The sequence below is a fragment of the Oreochromis aureus genome, linkage group 5 (genome assembly GCF_013358895.1).
Source record: "Oreochromis aureus strain Israel breed Guangdong linkage group 5, ZZ_aureus, whole genome shotgun sequence".
NCBI classification, from domain to species: Eukaryota; Metazoa; Chordata; class Actinopteri; order Cichliformes; family Cichlidae; genus Oreochromis; species Oreochromis aureus.
Genome location: NC_052946.1, coordinates 9154422 through 9177690, shown reverse-complemented (window position 1 = coordinate 9177690; position 23269 = coordinate 9154422). Strand labels below are relative to the sequence as shown.

The window sequence follows — 23269 nt, the reverse complement described above, 5'->3', positions numbered from 1 at the left end:
TGCACACTTCCAGGGTGTAAATACAGTGGCAAGCTTCTCGATGTTTCTCTCTTGCCAAACCACATCATCAACAAGTCAGGCTCATTCCCTGTTACCCCCTGCTAATCCCTCTCCTCTGCCTTTCCTCTGTCAAAACATCCATTCCAAGACTCTATTATAACTTGCAGTAAAATCTGTCTTCCATACTGTAACTTTATTCTTTTTGTTTTGTGTGTGGGTGTGTCCATTGCCGTGGAAGTGTCACTGAAGTTGGAACGTATTGGAACGAATCCAGCAGTATCTTATCTTTTGAGGCTCTTAAAAGTCATTTTTCTTTTCTTTCCACTGCCTATCATGGACTAGCTATGAATACAAGCTACTCCAAGTGAAAGAAAGCAAATACACTATACGGACTAAAGTATTGGGCCACAGACCGTAATTTTTGAATTCAAGTGTTTTCTGTTCCATTGCCACAGATGTATAAAATCATCCAGTCTGTCTTTACAAACATCTGTGAAAGAATGAGTCATTGTAGACAGCTCACTGAATTCCGGCGTGGTATTGTAAGAGGACATGCAACTTTGCGACAAGTTAGTTCTTGAATTTCTCCCTCCTAGATATTCCATAATCAACTGCTAAGTGTAAGTGTTTAGTTACCACAGGAACTCAGCCACAAAGCGACAGACCACCTAAAGTTACATAGCGGGGTGCTGAGGCATATAGTATATAAAATCAATCAGCACACTTGGGAAATTTGGACCATGGTTGACTCAGTAACTGCAGAAGTCCAAATCTACTCTGGTATTAACTTCAGCATACAAATTGGGTGCCAGGAGCTTTATAGCATGAAACAAATGAAATGAAACAAATAGTTTTCTTTGCATATCATGGCAGTAGATTGCATTTAGAGACATATTATAAGTTGGTACTTCATTAATTTTAATTTATAATTTAATTTAATTTGAAATGTACTAAGAATAAAAGATGCTACATTTGGATGGTTTTTTAGACAGAGAGAAAGATAGGGATTACATGTGGTTCATGCAGAATAATAGAATGCCAGGAAGATCAGTAAACTTATTCACAAAGGTGAAACCATCTTTGGTTGGGATGTGGAGGCATTTAAGCCAGTGAGGGACGGGACCAACAATCTGGTCTCCATCATGAACAGTCCATTGCTCCCACTCTAGTCCACTCAACAAAGGCAGCAGAGCTCATTCCATTTCACAGTTTTTCAACCTCTCTGCCCAGAACGCTTCAGGAAAACATTCCTACCATTCTCTATTAAAACTGTACAACAGCTCTCCTTTCTGTGACAGATGAACACACCTAAGATTCCACAGACATTTCTCTATCAAACCTTCTTGCTCCTGTTTCTTAGATTTATAGTGTACAATATTTATTGATGTCATTTGCATTACTATTTTTTTTGCTAGAATTAGAATTGCTTTAACTTTCTTCAGTACAATTATAATAAATACTTACTATTACTTGTGGGTATCCGTGGCAATGCTTTGGAATAGTTTAGGTTTAGTTTTTGCAGAAAGAACTATTTCTCTAAGCCCTACTGGCTCTGATTCTTCCTCTCCTCCCCTGCCATGTGGAGTTCCACAGGGCTAACTTATAGGGACATCACTTTTTTCACTATATCTGCTTTAGCTGCACATTCGACAATCACCAACACTTTTAAAACAAACTTAAACTCCCTTGCATTCAACCCAGCACAAAACATTGATCTTATTTGTTTTTATAACATTGCGACTGTTTGTTTTCATTGTGTTATAGCTGCATTTATTGGTGTTTTTGTATTGTCTGTGAAGGTTCTCAGTCATCCAGGTCATCGTAGTATCAATCTGACCTCAGGAAATCACATGATAGGGTGGGGCCAGGTTTCACAAGGAGCTCACCTGAAACCCTGGCTGATTGTGATCCACACCCGTTTTCACACCTTGGCTCATGTGATTAGGTAGAGGATCATCAGGGGGTCCTTTGTCCCTCTTTGGGGGGAAACTCCCATTGGGTTTAAATCTGGGACTCTCCACCATTTGACCCTTAGAACTGAAGAAGCTTCTCGGATGAGAGGTGAAACGTCTTCAAGCAACATAAAAAATCGAGACGCTTTTCTTTCCAAGCTCCTTAGACGTGTTTTTGTATTAACTTTTTTTTTTATTGTTTTCAATGTATTTATTCACTTTTCTGTATCTGGTGTAGCTGTTTTAACTCAGTATTGTATGGCATTAGCTTATTTTATAACTGTTCCATATAAAATTCCACATACTAAGGCATTCATTATGGTCCTGTGCTACTTTTTACAGTGTTTTTTTTTAATTTATTTTTATTGAAGATTATACTATTTTTATTCTTTGTGCTGCAGCTGTGAGACAGTAATTTCCCTTGCGGGATCAAGTCTCTATCTATTTATCTATATCACACACACGTGTAGCTAATGGTACTGGTTGGAGTTTTGCTCTCTTCTTGGATCGCAGTCAGCCATAAATAGCCAAAATCATTTCAGGAACTTCAGACATTTCAGGTCCTCCCACAAACTGCCTCACTGACGGCCCCCCCTTCCACCCAGCCGACCGCCCACCCACTCATTCGGTCACTCACTACCCAGCTTCTTCTCAGAGAGTGACACCCTGAGTTGGGAAAGCTGTTTGATAACCAGTCTGAGGTCGCACGTTTCTCTGGCTCGAGCGTTCAGAAACTGGTCGGAGGCAAGCAGGAGCCGCTGTCACGTGCTAGAACCAGTTGAATAATGAAAAGTCGTTGTTGTGCAAGCCAGTCTCTCCGCCTTACTTAACAATTAGCATAGTTTTGGTGATATAACTGAAACTTCAGCTACCTCCGCAGGTACAGATTAGCGTCCTCTACTCGGTAAAAGCGTCACGCCCATAAAACGAAAGCATGTCAACCGAAAAAGGTAAGACTATTGCCAATTTTTTTTTTTTTTACTCCTGTTCTGATAAATCGATATCTCAAGTCTCAACGGCTACTGTAAGTTTTTAGATATATAAAGATTAACTTTACAGACGTATGAACAACGTATATGTGGCAGAACAGTACTATGAACTGTGTATATTTGTATTACTTGTGTATTAAGCTGCGCTATAATGTGTTTGTGTGCTGGTGTTATATGCACAGTTTTAATTCTCAACGTTATGGTAACTTTATCTGTGTAAAGCAGTTGAATAAAAAGTGGGATATTTTCCCAAAATATTAACACGGGCAATATTAAAGTCTAAAAGTGAAAGTACTTATTTCCAGTAGAGTGCCTTAGGTTTAAGTAAACTGCTTACTTTTATTGGGAGGTCCCTGTTAAAACTTTTTGTGTCCTCTTGAATAATTCAGGTATTTTGTTTTTCCTTTAGAGACTCAGGCGACACTTTATTAGGATTATTGTGGGACCTGCTTTTCCCCTCAGAACTGCCTTCATTCTTATTGGCATAGATTGAACAACAGCTGGAAACATCAGTCACACTTTTTGGTTCATATTAATATGATAGATTTGCATCCGTGATGTATCACCCGTTACAGAGCATCCCACTCGGAGATGCTCTTCTGCATGCCTTAGTTGTAGACAAGTGGTTGTTAGAGTTAGTGTCAGCTTTGAGCAGTCTGGTCATTCTCATCTGACCTCTGACATTAACAAGAGATTTTCTCTCAGAGAACTGCTGCTCGCCAGATGTTTTCTCTTTTCCTGGGCCTTGTCTGTGAACCCCACAGTTGGCTGTGTGAGAAAATCCCAGTAGATCTGCAGTTTTTAAGATACTCAAATCAGCCCGTCTGGAATCAGCAACCATGTTCACCTTTCTTCCCCATTCAAATGTTCTTCATCATCTTGACCATGTCTACATGCCCTAATGCACTGAGGTGCTGCCCTATAATTGGCTCATTAGATATCTGCATTAATAAGCAGTTGAACAGGTGTTCTTACCAAAGTGGCTGGTGAGTGCAGATATCAGCTGACTCATTATAGGCAAGAAACTGTTACTTAGCTTAGTAATCAATTTATTCACTTTACTATGCAGTAAGTATACACAATATAATGCTTTCTGCTTAGTGAGCTCCTTTATTTATTGTGCTTTTTTATATTTAATTGTTTTCCTCTTTGTGTGTAGTTTTTACATTATTGACCTTATTTGCTTCATATTGCATATTTCTTATTGTCATATTAGATTTTTCCAGTAAACTGTTCTGCTTTAGTAAGACTATTTGTTATATACTGTATTTACTATTTCTGACTGCTGTGGCAGATTTTTGGAGATCAATAAAGTATTTCTGGTCTATCTGATTTTTCTTTAGTTATATTTATTATTTTTCTAACACAAAATGCTGAAAGTGACAAAAACGTTTCTGTAAGGATAATGCATGAATAATGCATATTAGTCATTACCTCAATTTTCTGATATTCTTAGAACCAACTGAATAATTTACTTGATATTAAACATCAACTCAGAGTTTCTGAGATGCATCATTTTACCTGGAGCAGGAAATGACAATAAAACTAGAATGGAGAAATCATTAAGTAACATTACATATGACATCCCCCCAGTTCCTGACACCCCAGTGGAAGTCATTGTGGACCTTTTAACTAAAGCCCAGGACATAGCTGCATCCTGTGGGAATGTTCCAGAAGAGCTGACAAGCCACTTGCAGAAGGCTCTGGACATCGCCAGTGGCCTGGATGACTACCTGGAGAAAATGACCACACAGGAAAGTGAACCGCTTGCAGAACTTTATAAGTAAGTCCTCACTTCACTCTTGTAATCATAAAGCACGCCAAGCATTTGCTGTGTGAAATAATTCAATTCAATTTTATTTATATAGCGCCAAATCACAACAGAAGTCGCCTCAAGGCGCTTTATATTGTACAGGAGATCGCACAATAATACATACAGAGAAAAACCCAACAATCATATGACCCCCTATGAGCAAGCACTTTGGCGACAGTGGGAAGGAAAAACTCCCTTTTAACAGGAAGAAACCTCCGGCAGAACCAGGCTCAGGGAGGGGCGGGGCCATCTGCTGCGTCCGGTTGGGGTGAGAGAAGGAAAACAGGATAAAGACATGCTGTGGAAGAGAGACAGAGATTAATAACAGATATGATTCGATGCAGAGAGGTCTATTAACACATAGTGAGTGAGAAAGGTGACTGGAAAGGAAAAACTCAATGCATCATGGGAATCGAAGTCGAAATCGAAATAAGCATTAACATATTCGATTACACTCCATTGTAGAAAGACTTTTTCTCATGACTGGGATCAAGTGCACAAGGAGGGCAAAACTATGTTCAAGCTTCCCAAGGAATGTATCACTGGACACGTTGAAGGTGGGACTTTCATACATGTGCTGCTTACACCATACCATTTTCTTTTTTACTGGTTTAGTCATATTGTGATAACATGATCTCTGATCTGTTTTTGGCAGGTCAAACGCTGAAGATGCTGATCCACATGAGTCAAGCGAAGAAGGTCCTGGAGATCGGGATGTTCACTGGCTATGGAGCTCTGTCAATGGCTGAAGCGCTACCAGAGGACGGATGCTTAGTGGCCTGCGAGTTGGAGCCATACCTTAAAGAGTTCGCTCAGCCCATTTTTGATAAGTCTCCACATGGTAAAAAGATTAATGTCAAGACTGGAAATGCCATGGAGACACTAAACGTGAGTAAAAATCGATCAACTTTGGATCCTTTTGAAGGTGCAATGAACTGTTTTGCAAACTAAAAATACCTTTAGGTAACACTTAGCCTTCACTGTGTGTCACATGCGTTCCATAATCAGAACAGTCCAAGGCTAACGCTGACCCTTTTTGTCAATAAGTGAACAAACTGTGGGTCATGGGGTCAGTTTTGTAATAATGTCGCCTCTGTTCCAGGAATTAGCCACCACCGGTGAACAGTTCGACATGGTTTTCATCGATGCTGACAAAAACAACTACATCAACTATTACAAATTTATCATGGACAACAACATGCTCAGATTGCGAGGGGTCATATGTATCGATAACTCGCTGTTCAAAGCCAGGGTTTATCTTAACGAAACCACAGATAGCAATGGACTGGCCCTTCGCGAGTTCAACCAGTTTGTGTCTAATGACCCCCGAGTAGAGCAGGTGAGTTTCAGATGTTTTCGTGTTGCAGTCAGTTGTTTGTTGGTTAACCTTTATTCTAATAATGCCTTCTTGTTTGAAAGGTCATTGTCCCTTTAAGAGACGGCCTCACTCTTATCCGTCGGGTACCTCCGGCCGCTGAGTGCTTACGGCGTCAGGTACTGTTAACCTCCCTCAGTCACAGCTGATACACGTGCCTTCACTATTCACAGTATCAGCAATACTATAACATTAAATGCTAGATATAAACACCTTACAACTCAGGAATAAACGGGATCCAAGTTTAATCTCACCTACCAAGTAGTGATTTGATTCTTTTCATGACCCGATCCAAAGAAAGAGTTTACCATATAAACAATTCATCTCCCTCATCATGACACAAATCCATGGAAATGCAAAAATGGTGGCTTCCTAGCTTGATATATTAATCCCTTTACCACAAGTGTTCCCGTTAAATTTGTCAAACAGCAGCCTGTGTAAAGAACCAAAAGTACCAAAAGCTTCAATGTTGGTGTTTGGGGCAGTTATTTAGTGTGGTTAATTTTACTTACAGACGATCTAAAAGGTCTGTGTTGAGGTTTTTTCATACGGTGAAATCCTAATTTAAATCCTATTTTAAAATATACCTGTTAGCACTTGTTAGCAGGAGCTTTTCTATGTTGATTTGTATCTGCTTACTTGGACTCCTTATTGCACTGTGCCATTATTGATTCATCTGCCTGTCTATTCTCATTCATTAGTGTAAAATTACAGATGATGAGGTTTTCCGTGGGGTCACAGGGCGTTTCATCCTGGATCGAATGCGCCTTGACGGTAAGGTGGCCTATGTGACAGGTGCTGGACAAGGCATAGGCCGAGCATTCGCTCACGCTCTGGGTGAGGCTGGTGCAAAGGTGGCTGTCGTAGACCTGGATGGAGCAAAAGCTGAGACAGTCGTTGAGGAGCTCTTCCTTAAAGGTAAAGCGTGCTAACAAAAAAACAAACAAAGACTGACTTGAATGCCCTTGTTTTTTCACAGCCCATCCGAGTTTAGAGAATGGACTCCCAAAGTGGTCTGCAGCCTCCTGGTGGGCTATTAAGGTACTGCAGGTTGGCCCTGAGAAGTAGTGGTGTGCGGATATTGAAATACCGATTCCTCCAGTACCAGTTATTTGTGTTCTAGAATTGATTCTCAAGTTAAAATATTGATATTTTAGTAATTTGGGGTAAATATGTAGTTTATCATTAACAGGAACACAGCGGAACTACTTCCTCTTCCGCCTTTCATAGTCATATGCAGCTGTATAAATGTGTCCCAGCCCCTTGGCGTGCGCACTCACAACAATGGCTGAGTGTAAACGGAGTCATGTGTGGACGTATTTTACCTCCACAAACAGCCAAGACGCGGTTTGCGATACATGTGGCAGACAGTGAGGTGTTGTGGCAACACCACTAACCTCGTCAAACACCTCAGAGTAAATCATGTCACAGAATATGATGTTGAGGCAAATTGAAGAGGAGGAAAGGTGCTGCTAGGGTGAGACAGACGTCTCCCACTGAGTCCTTTAGTGCTGCAGGCAGGCAACGTGTTCAAATAGCGCACAACTTCAGGTTTTTTATTTCTATATGATAATTCTGCATTTTTAAGCAATAAGAACAAGTAGTCTGATGTCCTGTAATCATTATGAAGCTATAATTTGGAATGCAATAAAACATTTTGTACAAGTTTTTGTACAAAGTATCGGATCAGTATCATTGATACCACCCTGAATTTTACTTGGTATCGGATCAGAAAGAAAATCTGTGGTATCACACATCACTACTCAGAAGTCGTTTACAGTAAATCGATAAAAAACTAGTATCTTGCCAGTGGCTGCGCTAGAATGGAGCAGAAATAAAGCTTCTTATATATAGATTAACAGATTATCAGCCTCAAGAAACACATTTTCAGTCAGATCAAAATCATTAAAAAAAACACAAAAAAATGCTTCATCCTACATGTAATGATCAGAGTTGTGAACAAAGTTTTGGGTGGGCCGCAAAACGGGCCACAGCTATCTTAAGTTTGGTTATGGTGGATTTGGAGATTTAAACGATTTTTATGGTTGTTATATAGGCTAGGAGGCTGTTATATAGGTCAGTGTTCGTACTGTAAGGATCATGGCATATGTACCCTGTCTCCTTCTTAACAGGTGAGCCAATCAATGTGAGACTTTACTAGAGCTGGGCGATTTACGATTTTTTCATATCACGATATGTTTTTTTCATTTCAGGCGATAACGATATATATCACGATATAAACCAAATAACTATATTTGTAAGATTTAAATGCTCACAAGTAAAATGTGAAATAATTAGCAGCTTGTTTTAATTAAAATATTTATTTCCCATAATAAGTTCAACAGGGTAGATGTACTTAAGGAACATGAGACTTCAGTTTCAGATAAATAAAGGCAAATATTGCAAACTACACAAAATGGAGCCGCTAAAGCGTTTAAGTTTCAAAATAGAACAAACAAAACAGACTACTAAATTGTCAATTCCACTTAGAAACAAAATATTAATTCTAAAAATAAATCTTAGGTCGTTTTACAGAAGAACAGACAAAATTGACTAACTTTTGTCAATATCAAATAACTGAGAACTAAAAGGAAATTCTCAATCTCTCCTTGTTGTATAGCTTAGCTTTTCAAACAGTTTTAACAGTTACTTTAGTCTGACAAAAGCTGAATGACGAATTAGCGCTTTCAGTCAGAGATTGAGCATGCACCGCTTTATTGTATTTCCAGACTTGCTTTCGGCACAATTTACAGTGCGCTACTCTGTTTTTGTCAGGCTTGAAATAGCGAAATACCTTCACACTCACGGAACTTCTGTGGCCCTTCCGTTCGACAAGCTCTCCGGCATTGGAACCATCATCTGTTTTTTTTTGGTAACCTTCGCTCACGCTCTCGGTTGATTTTTCTCTAGTCGGCAAACTCCTTTCCTTCATTACCCGGGCTGCACGGCTGCAAAACAAATACACATGTGCGCCTTTGGCGCTTGTGCTGTACGTAACAAGTCACGTGACGTGACGCTGCGGCTGTGATTGGTTCGGCTCTGCGCTACTTAATTTGGATTGGCTGTTCTTTTTCTTTTTTTTAAGAGGACAAGAGAGATGAGGCCTATCGCAATAGTTTAATTTTTCTATCGAGAAAAAGTTATTTCGCAATACATATCGTTATCGTTCTATCGCCCAGCTCTAGACTTTACACAACATTGTTACATAGACAGTGATTATTAACATGTACAGGTTTCTAAAAATACATTTATTACAAATCTAAATTCTTTGAATTTTTGTATATATTGTGTATATATATATATATATATACATATGTGTATATTTTGTATATATTAAGTTAATTTCATCATCCCCCCCTGCAATTGTGATTTTACACTCTCCATTTGTGTTTGTTTCATTGAATGGACGTCACCCACGTAATTTAAAGGTCAACTAACTAAGTCCACTTACTAAGATGGCTTTAATCCACAACTCGTAAGACAGTGTGGTTCAGTTTTATTCTGTAATCAGTAATCAAGGGAAAAAAGTTACTGGTTACTTTCCTTTCTTTACTCACTTAATTGTTTGTTATGGTTGTTGTTCCTTTCCTTAAAACCTACCTTAAAGTTAATAAGAAGAACAAAATTACAACCCTGATTTAACATAACTTGCTCCTTTTTTTCGGACTGTTCACCCTGCTGTGACGTAATTGTTAAAGACGTCCAAATTAATGTCACGCTGAACAGCCTGGAGTCTCCCTGCTTTTGTTCGCTGCCATAGCCGAAATACTGCAGATGTCTTAAGATCGCTTGTGGTGCAGAGCAATAAGTTCAAAGACACAGATGACGGCCAGGAAGTAAAATGAAAACCTGTAAGAGTCACAACATTGTGTTGGCCTCAAAGTGGTGAAGCTGGCCTTAAACTGGAAAATCTGCTATGACAGCAGCACTGTTGAATAGCACGCTTCAAGCTCGGGCTTTAATTGTGAGAAAACAAGCACGACCTGCGTTCATTCACTCAAAATGAGTTTCACATTTTGAATTTTGTCATAAGTTTGTGTCTTGACCAGCAGATGGCAGCATACTAAAGGATAAAATGTTTGATCAAACGTGATCTCACTATATCCACATTACTTAGTGCATTACTTTTTGTGTAAAAGAATCTAAAATGCCGGATCTCTGTGTTACTTTCAAACAGGTATCAATGCCATTTCGATAACAGCTGACATCAGCAAGTCAGATGACGTCCAGAGGATGATGGACGCCATCGTTTCCAAATGGGGAGTGATCCACATCGGTTGTAACAATGCTGGCATCAACATGAACTCAGCCAGCGAAGACACCAGTCTAGAGGAGTGGGACCAAACCTTTAATGTGAACCTCAGGGGGACCTTCATGTGCTGTCAGGTGTGTATCACCTCCCATCCTGTGTGAGGGTAGTGTGCAATAGTAGTAAATATTATGAAGTATTTTGTTTTTTCAGGTGATTTTGTCAAAATTGGTTTTGTAAGAGATTCACCCACATACACCTGTGGTTTGATAAACACTGGGTAGGAAGACTTTTTGTAGAATACACACGTGTTTTATGTTTACCAGAAAGGGAAAATGTACGTACCGCCGTAGCTTTCGCTCATTTCACTGCACTCATTTTATAGATCTGGTTTATTTTCATTCCAAAATAAAAACTAATCTATAAATAGAGACAAAATTAAAATGAATCATGTTCTTATTGATCAGTCAGATTCACTAATAGGAAAGTGTTTGAATGAACATGTTTAGTGAAGCAAATCTAAAACAGAGTTGCCTCTATAGCAGCTGAAGACTTGACACACGTAAACCACATTATCTGTGCTTTTGTGACGGGTCATGTTTTTTTGCTGTTTTTGAAGCTCGAGAAGGAAAAAATCCTGATTCTGCACACACAACGAGTAGAGTTAATGCAAACACCTCATAGCTTAAACGTTGTTAATTTATGTTAAAATAAAAAATGCATCCATCAGTTTAATATATTTACAAATTATTCCCAGTAAAATATGAGCAAAAAAGAGCCAAACAGATTCTCGGTGACGTATTCCTTCAGCACTCTATTTCTGTCCAAACTAGTTAAGACTGTGACCTAATTAATGGTCCAACCAGCTTGAGCTCCTTTGTAGAAACTAAATTTAGTCCTAAATTATCGAGCTGCTGCGAGACATCTATATGTACAACCTACAACCCCCCCACGCCCACCCTTTTTTTCGTGCTGCTTTCAAATCCACACCAAACGTTTTCCCGTCTCCGATGATAAACTGCATGTTTTTGTGTTGATCTGTGCTCAGCTTTGGGCATGGCATATCAGGGCCTTAATAATAAGGTGTTTAACGTGTCTCTCGCCCCTCCGAATCCTTGCCTTAGGCAGCGGGTCGAGTGATGTTGAAGCAAGGGTACGGCAAGATTATCAACACAGCTTCCATGGCCAGTCTAATAGGTGAGTGATGATTCTATTTCCCCACTTTCTCTCTGGAGCCCCTCCATGTCTGCTTTTAATCTCTCCATTTGGCGTGGAGAGTTGGGCAGAGTGAAGGAGGGGGAGGAAGGGAGAGTTAAATACATTTGCGCTGTACAGCTATGTGGGTGAGTGCACATCGCATTAGATTTTCATCTTCAAACAAAGTCTTTTTTTTTTAGCAGTTTTCTCCTTTTATGAGAAACTTAAGGTGAGCCTTCACTTTTAAAACAGGATTAGGCAACTTTTAGCCCAGTTAAACAGTTCTATAGAGATGCATCCACCCCTGCATACAGTAGCAGTGTTGTGATTGCGTCTCGCCAAGGCATTTTTGCATCATAATAAACATCCCCTCTCCGCGGAGCTGTCTGGAGGATGTGGAAGGCAACCTGAGGTCCAACTTGGGAGGGGAGGGTTCCTGTGCCGCGGCAAAACGCCAGCTTGTGCCAACGGCCTTGTTTGAACAGCGGAAGACACTTTTAGAGTTTAGTGGGAGCCTAGTAAAAGCCTTGTAATTCGCTGCACCGGTGTAATGTTCCTCTTCCAACAGGTTTCTCCAGAGGAACTGCAACACTTCATCAGCAGTATAGTCAAATCGCCAGTAAAGCGCCGTGCCATATGGACCCCAGTCCCGACTGCAGGGGCAATCTGTAAAACAGGAGCATGCTGGTAAATAGAGGCCGGCATAAAGAAAATGATCAATTACTCGCATTACGCTCAGTCCTTCAGGAATTTACTTTATTGGTCTGGACATCTGTTATAATATTGTCATAATGTGTAATCAGATGGGACCTGTTCTAGCCAAGTGGACGACCAAAAAGCAGCCGTAAATGTCCAATTAAAATGCACAATGACAGCTTTTTGTCCATCTGCTGAATGGAATGTGCGCGTGGGCCTGCAAACACCCCCTCGACACACACACACACACACACACACACGCTCTGAACATCAACAACTATTTTTTTCTGAATGACGGCCAGCAGCTCAAAGACACCCAGACAGGAAATATCTATCTTGATGTTTTTTTTCTTTTCTTTTCTTTTTTGGTTTTGACCTTACTGAGGGATTTGTGACTCTCACACTCATACCTGCAGATCTGCCCTGCATAGAAATGGACATAACAACAGCAGCTGGGAAAAGAGTACATCATTTGAACTCCTTATCTGCTCAGAAGAATTCAAAATTTAAAAGGCGTGCCTGATAAGAGCATGTTTTCTCCCACTTGCAACGGGCAATAAGTAGGGTGAATGTTAAAGAGGGCTTTGGAGAATGCTCTCCTTCTACTTCTTTTTCCCTTCTCTGGGGATTACTGCTCTTTAAGACGGCGAAAAACATCAATGCAGGTTTATTTAAAGGATGAAGGCATTTTCTGAATGGTATTTTGCAGCCGTATCATCAGGTCTTGAGCAAGGATTAGTGCTGTTAGGCATTTTGAGCTGTGTTTCCTGTCCTGATAAGTCGGATTTCACCTTCAATCTGCGTGTAAGCCCTGGGCTCGGCTCCTCCTCGCTTGCTCCTCTGAGGTCCCAGCCTACCCTTATCCAGCCCAGCCCAACCCAACCTTACCTTCCTCTGCAATCTCGCCACTGAACCCTGCTCTTGGCTACCATCCTCCTGTCCCACCCTTTACTTGTTATTTCTTCAACACATCCCAGCTTTTACCCCTACATTGCAAATTTTATTCCTCTTTGTCTTCTTTTTTTCAACATCCCTACATTGCATGCAGGATGCTCTTTCAGCCCTTTTCTCCTCAGGACCACTCTCTGCCTCTCCGCAGCTGGCTGGTATTTATCATCCCCGGTCTCACACTGAAGCCATTTGGCAGTCAGATCGGCGGGTGATGAGGTTAACTACTAAAGTTGTATGTAACTTGGAGCCTTCCTTGTGATGATTAATCAACCAGGAGAAAATGAGCCCCTGTCCCGGCATCCCATGCAGTGTGCAGCATCTGTGATGGTCAAGGCAAACAAATGGCTCCCTGCCTTTGTTGCTGAGGACAGAGCATAACTGGACATTATAAGCAATTAATTTTACATAGCATCATCCACAGAGTCCCCAGCAGCTAATGGAAGAGCTTTTATGTAGTGTGCACAAGAAACCACAGGAACTGGAATGTGCACCGTAGAAGCTATTGGCCCTCTGTAAGAAGGAAACTGTTCAGTTAAGGCAAAGGATAAAACAACTAGAGGCTTTAATAAGAATGTGAAAAGTGCATACCACTATTAATGATGCTGTAATTGTTGCCTTCTTAAATGGCACGTGCCACTTCCCGAAATGGACAGCAGTGACTTTTTTTCAGTAACTCATTTTCTTTCCACCCTTCACTGTGTAGTCCCCCATCCTCAGAAGCAGCTTTCGTACAACACATCCAAGGCCGGTGTGGTCAAACTGACTCAGACTCTGGGCACTGAATGGGCTGACAGAGGAGTGCGTGTCAACTGCATCTCGCCGTAAGTAGTGCCTATTTTTGGCCTTCCTCGTCTTTCTCCAAAACACAGCGGCCCACCTTTTGATTATAGCAAGCTGCGAAAGGAGGCAGTGATTAGCGCCGTTTTGCTTTCATATGAAGAGCTCCCGTTTGAGGGGGATGCACTAATTTAAGTCCTCAAACAATGCATCAGTGCTTAATTAGATGACGTCTTGAGGGATGAATCAACCAAACACTTGCTCTAATTGTTCTGTTCAATTAGGGAATCAAATTTGCAACCTCACTCCAAGTGTCGGCGCAACAATAGCGCCCTTGTTTGTATCTATTTGTCTGTGAAGCTGAGCAGTAGGAAGAAAAAGGAGGAGAACACAGGAAGGGGGCTGTTTGAATGTGTGTCGGGAGGGGAGGTGGTTGAGGGGGCGGGGGGGTGTTAAGTGAAGCATCTCTTAGCCCCAGCCATCCCTGAGCAAATCCGTCCGGTGGCACCAGGCGAGCCGGGCCCAGTCACAGCCCCAGAACAAAGCCCTCACACACGCGCCACGCTCAGCTTTATTTATCGGCAGCTTGTTTGCTAATTTTAATTTGCAAAGAAGCAATTCGCTCCCCCCCCCCACCCTCGCTAACCGGGTGTCTCAATGGGCCGCTGATTTCTTTGAAGTGACAGTCGGTAAATATGCATAAAAAAGGGACACAATTAGCGCTCACGAGGTTGACTGGAGCCTGATTCCATTGGCAACTTTAGCCGCAGCGGTGATAAGCTGCATTATCTAGAAAATTGGCTGAGGGAAAACAGTACCTCTGATTGCCAGGAAAGGTTCCAGATAACAGGGCAGCTGAAGAGAAATATAATTGAGGTGGAATATGTTAACCAAGGTGTCACACGCTCCTTGGAAGTGCTAATTTAGCCAAATGTTGGAATTCCATATCAAGGCACCAGGATACATCGAACAATGATTCAGGCCTCATGGCTTTTAGTCACTGTCACAGCGATTGTGGGGAAAGTCAGAAGTCGTCTCGTATTAGGCGCAGGCGGGCATGTTGACATATTTATTCAAATGTAAGCTCTGTGATATTTGACTGTAGAGGAGTGGAGAAAATGGCATTTGTTGTGACACGGAGCTATTAGATGCCAGTGTGCAACCAGCAAACTAAAAGCAGCGGTTTTCTGATAAACTTCGCCTAAATACTGTCTCGGCATCAAAGTAGCACATTTCAATCGGGAAATATAATAAGTATTTAACCAAAGGCTATGTGCAAATTATACCACACGTCCCCTCGTACCCATGGGCTCTTCCAGAGATGTGCCAGTCATTAAAGTGCCACCCGTCCCACAGTAAATATCATCAGAGATGCCATGCCATGCCCTTTCTGCAAAGGATAATTGGGTTTATTTTTGTCACCAAAGTGGTGGCTCTGAAACAACGCTGTCACTCCTGGCTCTGAACTGTGATGTCTTCTGATTTCATTGTGTGTGTCTGTGTGTGTGTGTGTGCTTTTCCCTCCTCTTTCGCTCTCTCACTTTGTCTGCTTCTCTTTTCAGGGGGATTGTTGACACCCCTCTCATCCACTCGGAGAGTCTGAGGCCTCTGGTGCAGCGCTGGCTGTCAGATATTCCTGCTGGTAGACTGGCTCAAGTGACAGACCTGCAAGCTGCAGTGGTCTACTTGGCATCTGATGCCTCTGACTACATGACAGGGCATAACTTAGTCATAGAAGGTGGGCAAAGTCTGTGGTAGAAGGGTTAGATGAAGAGATGAAAACTTTCCCCCCCTCTTCTTCATTCTCCAGGGATTAGAACTAGGTGGCATTCATATTATGTCCCTTTGAGACTTGAACAGCAATATTAGTTTAAATGAAACTGCACTTTCTGGACAGGTGATATCAGTTTTGGGAGTTTGGGGGTTTTTTTCTGTGCAGACTGTAGGCTTAGTTCAATGTCCAGTGTGGTAGAACAGCAGAAAATGTTTTACTGAAAGGAAAATAAGGCAACAATGTTAAATACAGGAAAGAGTTATAAACATTTTTATAGCAATTTTTTTTATTATCAATTTTTTTAGCAGGAAAGTACCGAGCATTACTTTCAATTGAGACCAAATTATCACGGTTTCTTTTTTGTTACAGTGTTTTATTCCCTGGATGCTGCTTAAACATACTGATGACTGTGACTGTAACACTTTATTGTATCTGCTCCAACACAAACACAGATAAATGCTGTCAAAAATACAAATGGGTAATAAAAAGTAAAAAGGTTTTGTGTTGTAATGAACTGGGGGAAGTTATCCTTGCATGTTAAAGTGAAAGACTGTGTGTGACTGTTTTTTTCCTCTCATTAGCTGCTGTTGAGTGCTGTGTACAACAATTAGTCCCAATATTAAAACCACTGACATGTGAAATGAATAATATTGATCATGTGTTTGCCAGCATCCTGGTGTCCCTGAACACGGCTGCCTCTTCCCCATAGATGTGCCACGATGCAAAAATTGTTCAGGGACGAGAATGTGACAAAAACTCCTAAGGCGCTGACCTGACCTATTTGTCTATTAGGCAAATAGGAACAAGCCTGATCCACAGAGGCTGCTACCTTAAAGACCCAAGGGATCAGCTGCCACCACCCTGGCACCCAAAGCCACATGCCCTGGTGCGCTGTTTGGTATGACAAAGAAGACCTGCATAACAGTAGTCAGGTAGTTTTGATGTTGTTACCGACAGCAACAGTAAACAGCAATATATTTTGTGAATTCTTAAAAACTCCAGAAATTTGCTCCTACACAATGTTTGCTTCATCGGTGACCAGTCACACCAGTATGGGAGTGTTCTTGCACGTCTTGCACCTCGCTCTATTTCGCCTAGGACTCGTACACCGTACGCAGGGTTACAGCATCCCAGCGCGATGGACCGAGCAGTCACCAGTCCGCTTCTCTCTACCTCTTTCTTGCCAAATGGTCCCCAGAAGTGGTGCTTGTGAGAACCATCTTAATTGCTCCATTAACTGTTTGTGTGCTGAAAAACAATACTTAAAGGAGAGGTTAGCAGAGGAGGTGACCCCTGTTGCAGCAATTACATGAAAAGTAGTGGCCAATTAGCGCTCTCTGCAATGTGACACTGTTGGTGTTTATGTGAGCAACTTCAAGTTCTCACTGTTAGTGACCAATCTCTGATTTACATAATTGTGGGATTGGTCATTAATCGGAATGGCTCGTGAGAGGATCCCATTAAGATATGGAGTGAGATCTGATCATCTCCTCTCTCTTCTGTATTTATCTCCAGCTGCATTGGCACATTGGAAATTATTGGGATTCTTATCCTCCTATTTTCTGGTAAAATATCAAACTTTTGCTCAGCATCTGGAGGTGAGACTGTAGAATTTGTTCACGAGTTTGTCCTTTGTAGGACTGTTTCACTGTTTTGCTGTTTTGCCACTGAGGGGCAGCATAGAGTCAGCTGCAGCACTGATGCAAGGACAAAAAGTTACAACAAGGGGTTATCACATTATTTGCTATCATCTAAAGATAATAACAGCGAGCTGCTACATGTATGTGGGCAGAAGACCTCTCCAATTCTAGTATGCAAACAGCTCAATGTGACAGTCAAAGAAAAACTGAATAAATACTCAGATATCTTTAATTAAATGTGGTGTGATGGTGGACGGTTACATTTCAAATGCATTAAAAATGTAATCATGTCCAGCTGTTGAGAGTTCAGATAATTGTTACAAGTTACGTGAAGTGGAAAGGCGATAGAACAAAACAGTTGGAAGGTGCAGTATCTGTTTGCATCTGCAAATCTTTACTTAACACAAACAAGATTTAATTTAAAAATCTCAACTTTTATCTTGTTTTTTTTTCCAACTTAACTAAAGTTGAGGATGTGACATATTCCAGGAGAATTTTAAATCAAAACATCCCACCAGAAAGCAAAAATAATCTGATTTTTCCAGCCAGTCTCTGTCATCATTTAGTGGCAGTGTATAAACTGTTGTTTTTCTGTCATGTTTTGCACCACATTAAACTGTTTCAGAGTCCTCTTGGAGAGGTCTTGTTTTCCTTTACAATTGCAGCCAAAAGAGCTAAATCCATAATTTGAGCAGCAAAACATGATCCCTTTGAATGCCATAGCCTGCTTCATGAGGTGTAAGTGATCTTGAATCCATTATTTATGACCTCCTTTTGGTACCATTACACTGAAGAGTGGGACCCCGTTGTACACAGCGCTGTTGTGCTAAACACTTCTCCAGCAACAAAAAAGGCACTTGCGCTCTCGCACTTCAAATCAACTTTGATTAATGCTCCGCTCTGTCACGGCATGCAACATTTTACAGCGGCAGCCGTTCAGTGGGAGACCTGGGTCGATCTTGAACAACACCATGAGGCAGTATGAGTTGCTGAGCAGACTGTGTCCTGGTGACAAGAGGGCCCAAGGGTTTATGGATGACATATTAACATTCGACAATATCAATACAGTTTTATTGATGGATTATAGCGTCCTGTTACATACCCACTCAGTGAAGTGTTCAAAGATGAAATGTTACCCCTTATAAATTGAGTTGCGCTCCCCCCTGATGCTTTTATCAGAGACAGGACTGTGCAACAACAAAAAAGTCAACATTTATCTTGTTATAAAGGCTAGGAGTGCTGTGCAAACTTTAAACTTAATGACCCCTAACAATTTAATTGGACTGATTAAATGATGGAAGGTGCTAATCCTTACTGCAGTCAAAATATTCAGCAATTCTGCTTCAAAATACATGTGAAAATTTAAATTTTGTGGCTGTTCTTATTAACACTTGAAATGCTATATAAATGACACCCAGTTTTTAAGTAAAGTTGAGAAAATGTCTTCAGTTGTAAATGAAGTAGACGCAGTACCTTCTTACTTTTGTAAGATTTTCTTTAGAAACCGATAATTAGCATTAGTTAACTTTGTATTACACAACCACTTATCATATTAACATTTATTTTTTTTAATCATTTAGCAAACAAGATATAACACTGATAAAATCAGTAGCGCGTGAGACACTGTTGGGTGTTTTGTTAGGTCCAGACAAAGCTAAAGCTATCTTTGTGAAGTGCAAAGCTGATTGTCTGCTAGCATAAACTGTTTGTAAAAGGTGAACCATTGGTATCATTACACAGAAGAGTGGGTCCCTGTTGTAAATATTCAGCAAATATTCAGTGTATTCAGCAGACAAAGCTAAAGCTATCTTTGTGAAGCACAAAGCTAACTGTCTGCTAGCATAAACTGCTCGTAAAAAGTTAAAGCCACAGTTATCTTGCTGTGAAGTTCCTGTTTTTTCTGTAGAAATTTTGTTTTTCAAGCTGATTGCCACTGCCATCTTAGCATTTAGAAAATAGAAATCAGACAAAAAAAGAAGAAAAAAGACACCTAAGCATGTGAGCTGCCTGACTGCAGTGACTTAAGCCCAGTAGACTGACCCAAAACCATACCTTGCTTTACTGCTTTACTGTTCTATTTTCACGTAATAGGAATCATAATTTACGAAATAAACACTGTATTGTATTCCGTTCACTTGAAGCTAGTAAATGAGACCATAATCTTATCAACAAAGCATTTATTGAGATTTTTGATGTTACATTTTTGCTAAGATCATAAAGCAAGTGAGCCAGGTTCGAGTTTGATTCAACTGGACTTTTATTTGCAACCACAGAAGGAGAGAGAGAAAGAATGCAGGGTTAAAGCAATTCCACATTGGCTTCACTTTTTAGACCTGAAAACTATGTCTTATCTTTTATATAGTCTGTGGCGTACTAGCGCTAGCATGCTATTTAGCATACAGGCATGGTAGTGCTTTTGACCTTCTCGTGTAAGTGTCAGCCAAAAAGCGAAAGCACTTTCCTCAAACTGTCAGTGTTTCTATTCAAAACAAAAATTACGACGAAGAAAAAAAACCCAGATTATTACAAAGCTCATATCTTTTTAATTAAGTTAACTTTCTTTTACAAAAGCATGGGCGCCTACTAGTAGCTGCTGTTTCATTTTGATCACGAAGGGTTGCATCAAGTTTGATTAGCTCCTTGTGTTCTCTTGTGATTGTGTGTGTTGCACTTGACTCGCTGAACGCACTGGATCATTGTCTAGCAACGTTTGTTGGCTCATGTGTTATTCATTGAAAAGCTGTTTTGCTGTTTGCTCTCTGCATGCTACCTGCCGACTTCACATGGGGTCACTTTAACTGGCTGCTGTGTGTGTACTCAGAAGGATTGCCAATAAATAAAAGTGAGGCATTATTATATCGTATTTCATTTGAATGCTTGCGGGGAGACTTGCTCAATCACTATTTATTAAGAACCTTTTACCAAAATCATGTTTCACATACTTCTGATGTGTTCGGTTGTAGCGGCTTGGCTTAAAAAACATGGGATTTTTCATATTCAGATCAAATATTTCATAATTAAATCAAAACATACCTGAGGTGTTTTTCTTTCATTATGACTGCGGTAACACAGATGTGCTCCCACTGCTTTAACAAAAACAACTCTGCTTTTTTTTGCTCTAACATTTGACAGTTTATTTCATCATTTGTATTTGTTTCCTACCCATGCATTTACCCAACATCGTTATAGTCTTATTTTTTTTAAAAGGTGCTTCCTAAGACGACTCGAGGTGTCTAAAAACAATTCAAAACGTCCACATCCTGTCTCCACATCGTAAATATATCAGGCTTTTATTCAACATTAATACTGGGGAAACATTGCACTCTGAGTTCTCTAATTACAATGCAGCTAATGTATTATTTCCTCCCCATGTGGGATTACTTTCATCTTTCCCATTAAGATGCACATTTTGTTTGGATACTCAAATTACAAACCCCATATTAAATCTGACTGTGCAAAAGGCATTGATCATAGCCCCGATAGCTGCACTCCAACTTTGATTTAATTTGCACTTCCATTAATATCTATGAGACGTCCGATTGTCGTCTTGGGCATATTGATGGTATTGTAAGCCCTGCCTTCATATAATGTTCCCCAGCGGCAATGAGGAAATGTTACAGAGAATTAGGCCGAGAAGCAGGCTCAGTGGAACTGGCACTGCAGTCGGAAATTCATTATCCTAATAAATAGAGGGGAAAAAAAGCAAGAATCTTAAAAGAAATTTCTCTATCCCCTTCTCTCTGCTGCCACAAAAACACACACACAAAAAAAACCCCGGCTTTGGCTTGAGAGCAGATGGCTGTAACTTAGGTGCTTCTTATTATTGCTCCTTGTGCACCCCAGAGTCTTCCTGGGACAGTGAGAAGTCTTTAAGATGATTCAACAGTGAAGCAGCCGCTCACCGCCTGTCCGTCGCAAGGCTTTATGTCTACATATTGAGGTGTTTGCATGTACTGTATGTGGCTGTATTACGGTAATATGAATGCAGTCTAAATCTCATTAAAATCTTCCCAACTCGAATGAATCATTTAAAGAGAATATAATACAACTTCAGTAGCAGACTCAGCTAGATAAGTGACAAGCCATGCTGATTTCTTATGTTGATTAATGAAGTGCCAGCTGAGTATATGTACTGTTCCCTTCCTTTGTTGAAGCATTGACACGCTGTTTTCTACGGGGAAAACAGTACTGGAGCCAAGAGACGTGAGTTATGCTGTAATTAATGCAATCATGAAGATGAAAATAGCTGTTGTTGCATCTAGAAAACGACAATGAAGAGCGTGTGAACTGGAGAGGAGGAAGATTCATTGTTAGGCGACCGCGTTCAGAGACTGTGCCGGTCCTCTGAGGCCCCTCTCTGAGGCTCGACAGTGTATCTTTCTGTTAGCGGCGTATAGGAAACAAATGCTTTACTGCATCTTTCCCTGTCTGGAGCGCGGCTTTTATTCAAAACATCTGCAAGCTTTTTCTTTTTTTTTCTTTCAGAGGACAGCACACTTTCCCTTTTTGTTTTGAAAAAGAGGCAGGGCTCCGCTTCTCTTACGATTCTGCCAGAGTGATTCATTTACAGGTCATTAAAAAAAAACCCGTCTTTTGAAAGCGTTAGGCTGCTCAGGTGGCGAAGCCTGTGCAGGGGAGACATGTCGTAAATAAAGGCAGCTACATTTCAAATGCCATAAATAGGGGACACCTAAGGACCTTGCATGATTGCAGACATCTAATCATTTAATTTATGCGTGTCTAAAGGAGCCCTCATTAACATTCAAGTAGCACTCATCTGTCTAGCGGGATCATTCCGAAGGCTGCATCACTCTCAGATGGAACGTATCTATTTGGGCAACACAGCATGGCTACACACTCAGCAAGCACCTTCTCACGTTCTCCCTCAATGTCACCAGAGACACAGCATGTAGCTCTCATAACTTACATTGTGTGATTTGTGATCCAGTGATTGTGTTGCTGTTAATATGGGACCCTTTGACAAAGTTAAAGCCATATTCTTGAGGTCACAGTACAGTGTGTGCAACGCTTCTGACTGTTTTGCAGCAAATTATTTAACCCTTTCTCGATGAAGCCTGGACAAAAGGTAAGCCTTGGCTTGTATTTGCAGACGATCATCAGCAACCTTTTGATATAGACAACTGAAGCCTGTGATGTTTATTTTTGAAGACTGTCTGAAGTCTTTGTTAGCACTGCGATACAGTAACACACCTCAGTGTCTGCACGGCAGACGCATGCATGACAGAAATTCAATAATAATTGGCGTGGATTGCTCTTGACACGTGCTGGTTGCTGACAGCTGCTTTGTTCTATGGTCAGATTTCATATTTAACACATCAAAGAGTTGGGATACTTCACACTCTGCTAAGGACCGATAGCAGGTCTGACACGTTGCTGTTAAGAAAGGAGAGCCTTGGTCTTTCTCTGGTGGAGAATAAAGTCAAGTTGCATTCAGCGTTCCTTTTTTCACTTTCTTACCTGATAAATTAAGTTATACGCAGCCAGTTTTTACGAGGAACGCAGTAAGCATCATCGAGGTGTGAAGTGTCTTGTTTACAGCGATAATGAAAGAATATTGGCATGAAACTTCTGCAACATGAAAGCTATTTACAAGTCTCTTGCATGAGTAATCTGTAAGCCTGTATGATATGAATGACTTTGCACATAGATGAGTTTTAACACTAGGACTACGACAAAGGGAAAAACTGGTGGTTTGCCAAACACTGCTCCAAAAAAGAAAGTAACTTCGTCAACACATAAAGCTAGTATGAACAAGCTACTGGAATGGCTGTTTAAGTCTTTTATATTCAGACTAGCTGCTACCTTTTGCGTTAACGTTTATCATGTTCTTTGTGT

General features: G+C 40.7%; 1 protein-coding gene across 1 annotated transcript; it reads left to right on the top strand.

The window, feature by feature from the left end:
• The first annotated feature begins 2585 nt into the window (after nt 1-2585).
• On the top strand, nt 2586-16414 carry zgc:113054 (uncharacterized protein LOC541322 homolog). Its single transcript, XM_031729839.2, has 11 exons — nt 2586-2902; nt 4535-4724; nt 5220-5311; nt 5410-5642; nt 5857-6093; nt 6174-6248; nt 6831-7047; nt 10307-10515; nt 11503-11575; nt 13926-14043; nt 15562-16414. The coding sequence occupies exons 1-11, from the start codon at nt 2887-2889 to the stop codon at nt 15755-15757; spliced, it is 1656 nt and encodes a 551-aa protein (XP_031585699.1). The 5' UTR covers nt 2586-2886; the 3' UTR covers nt 15758-16414.
• The last annotated feature ends 6855 nt before the right edge of the window (nt 16415-23269 follow it).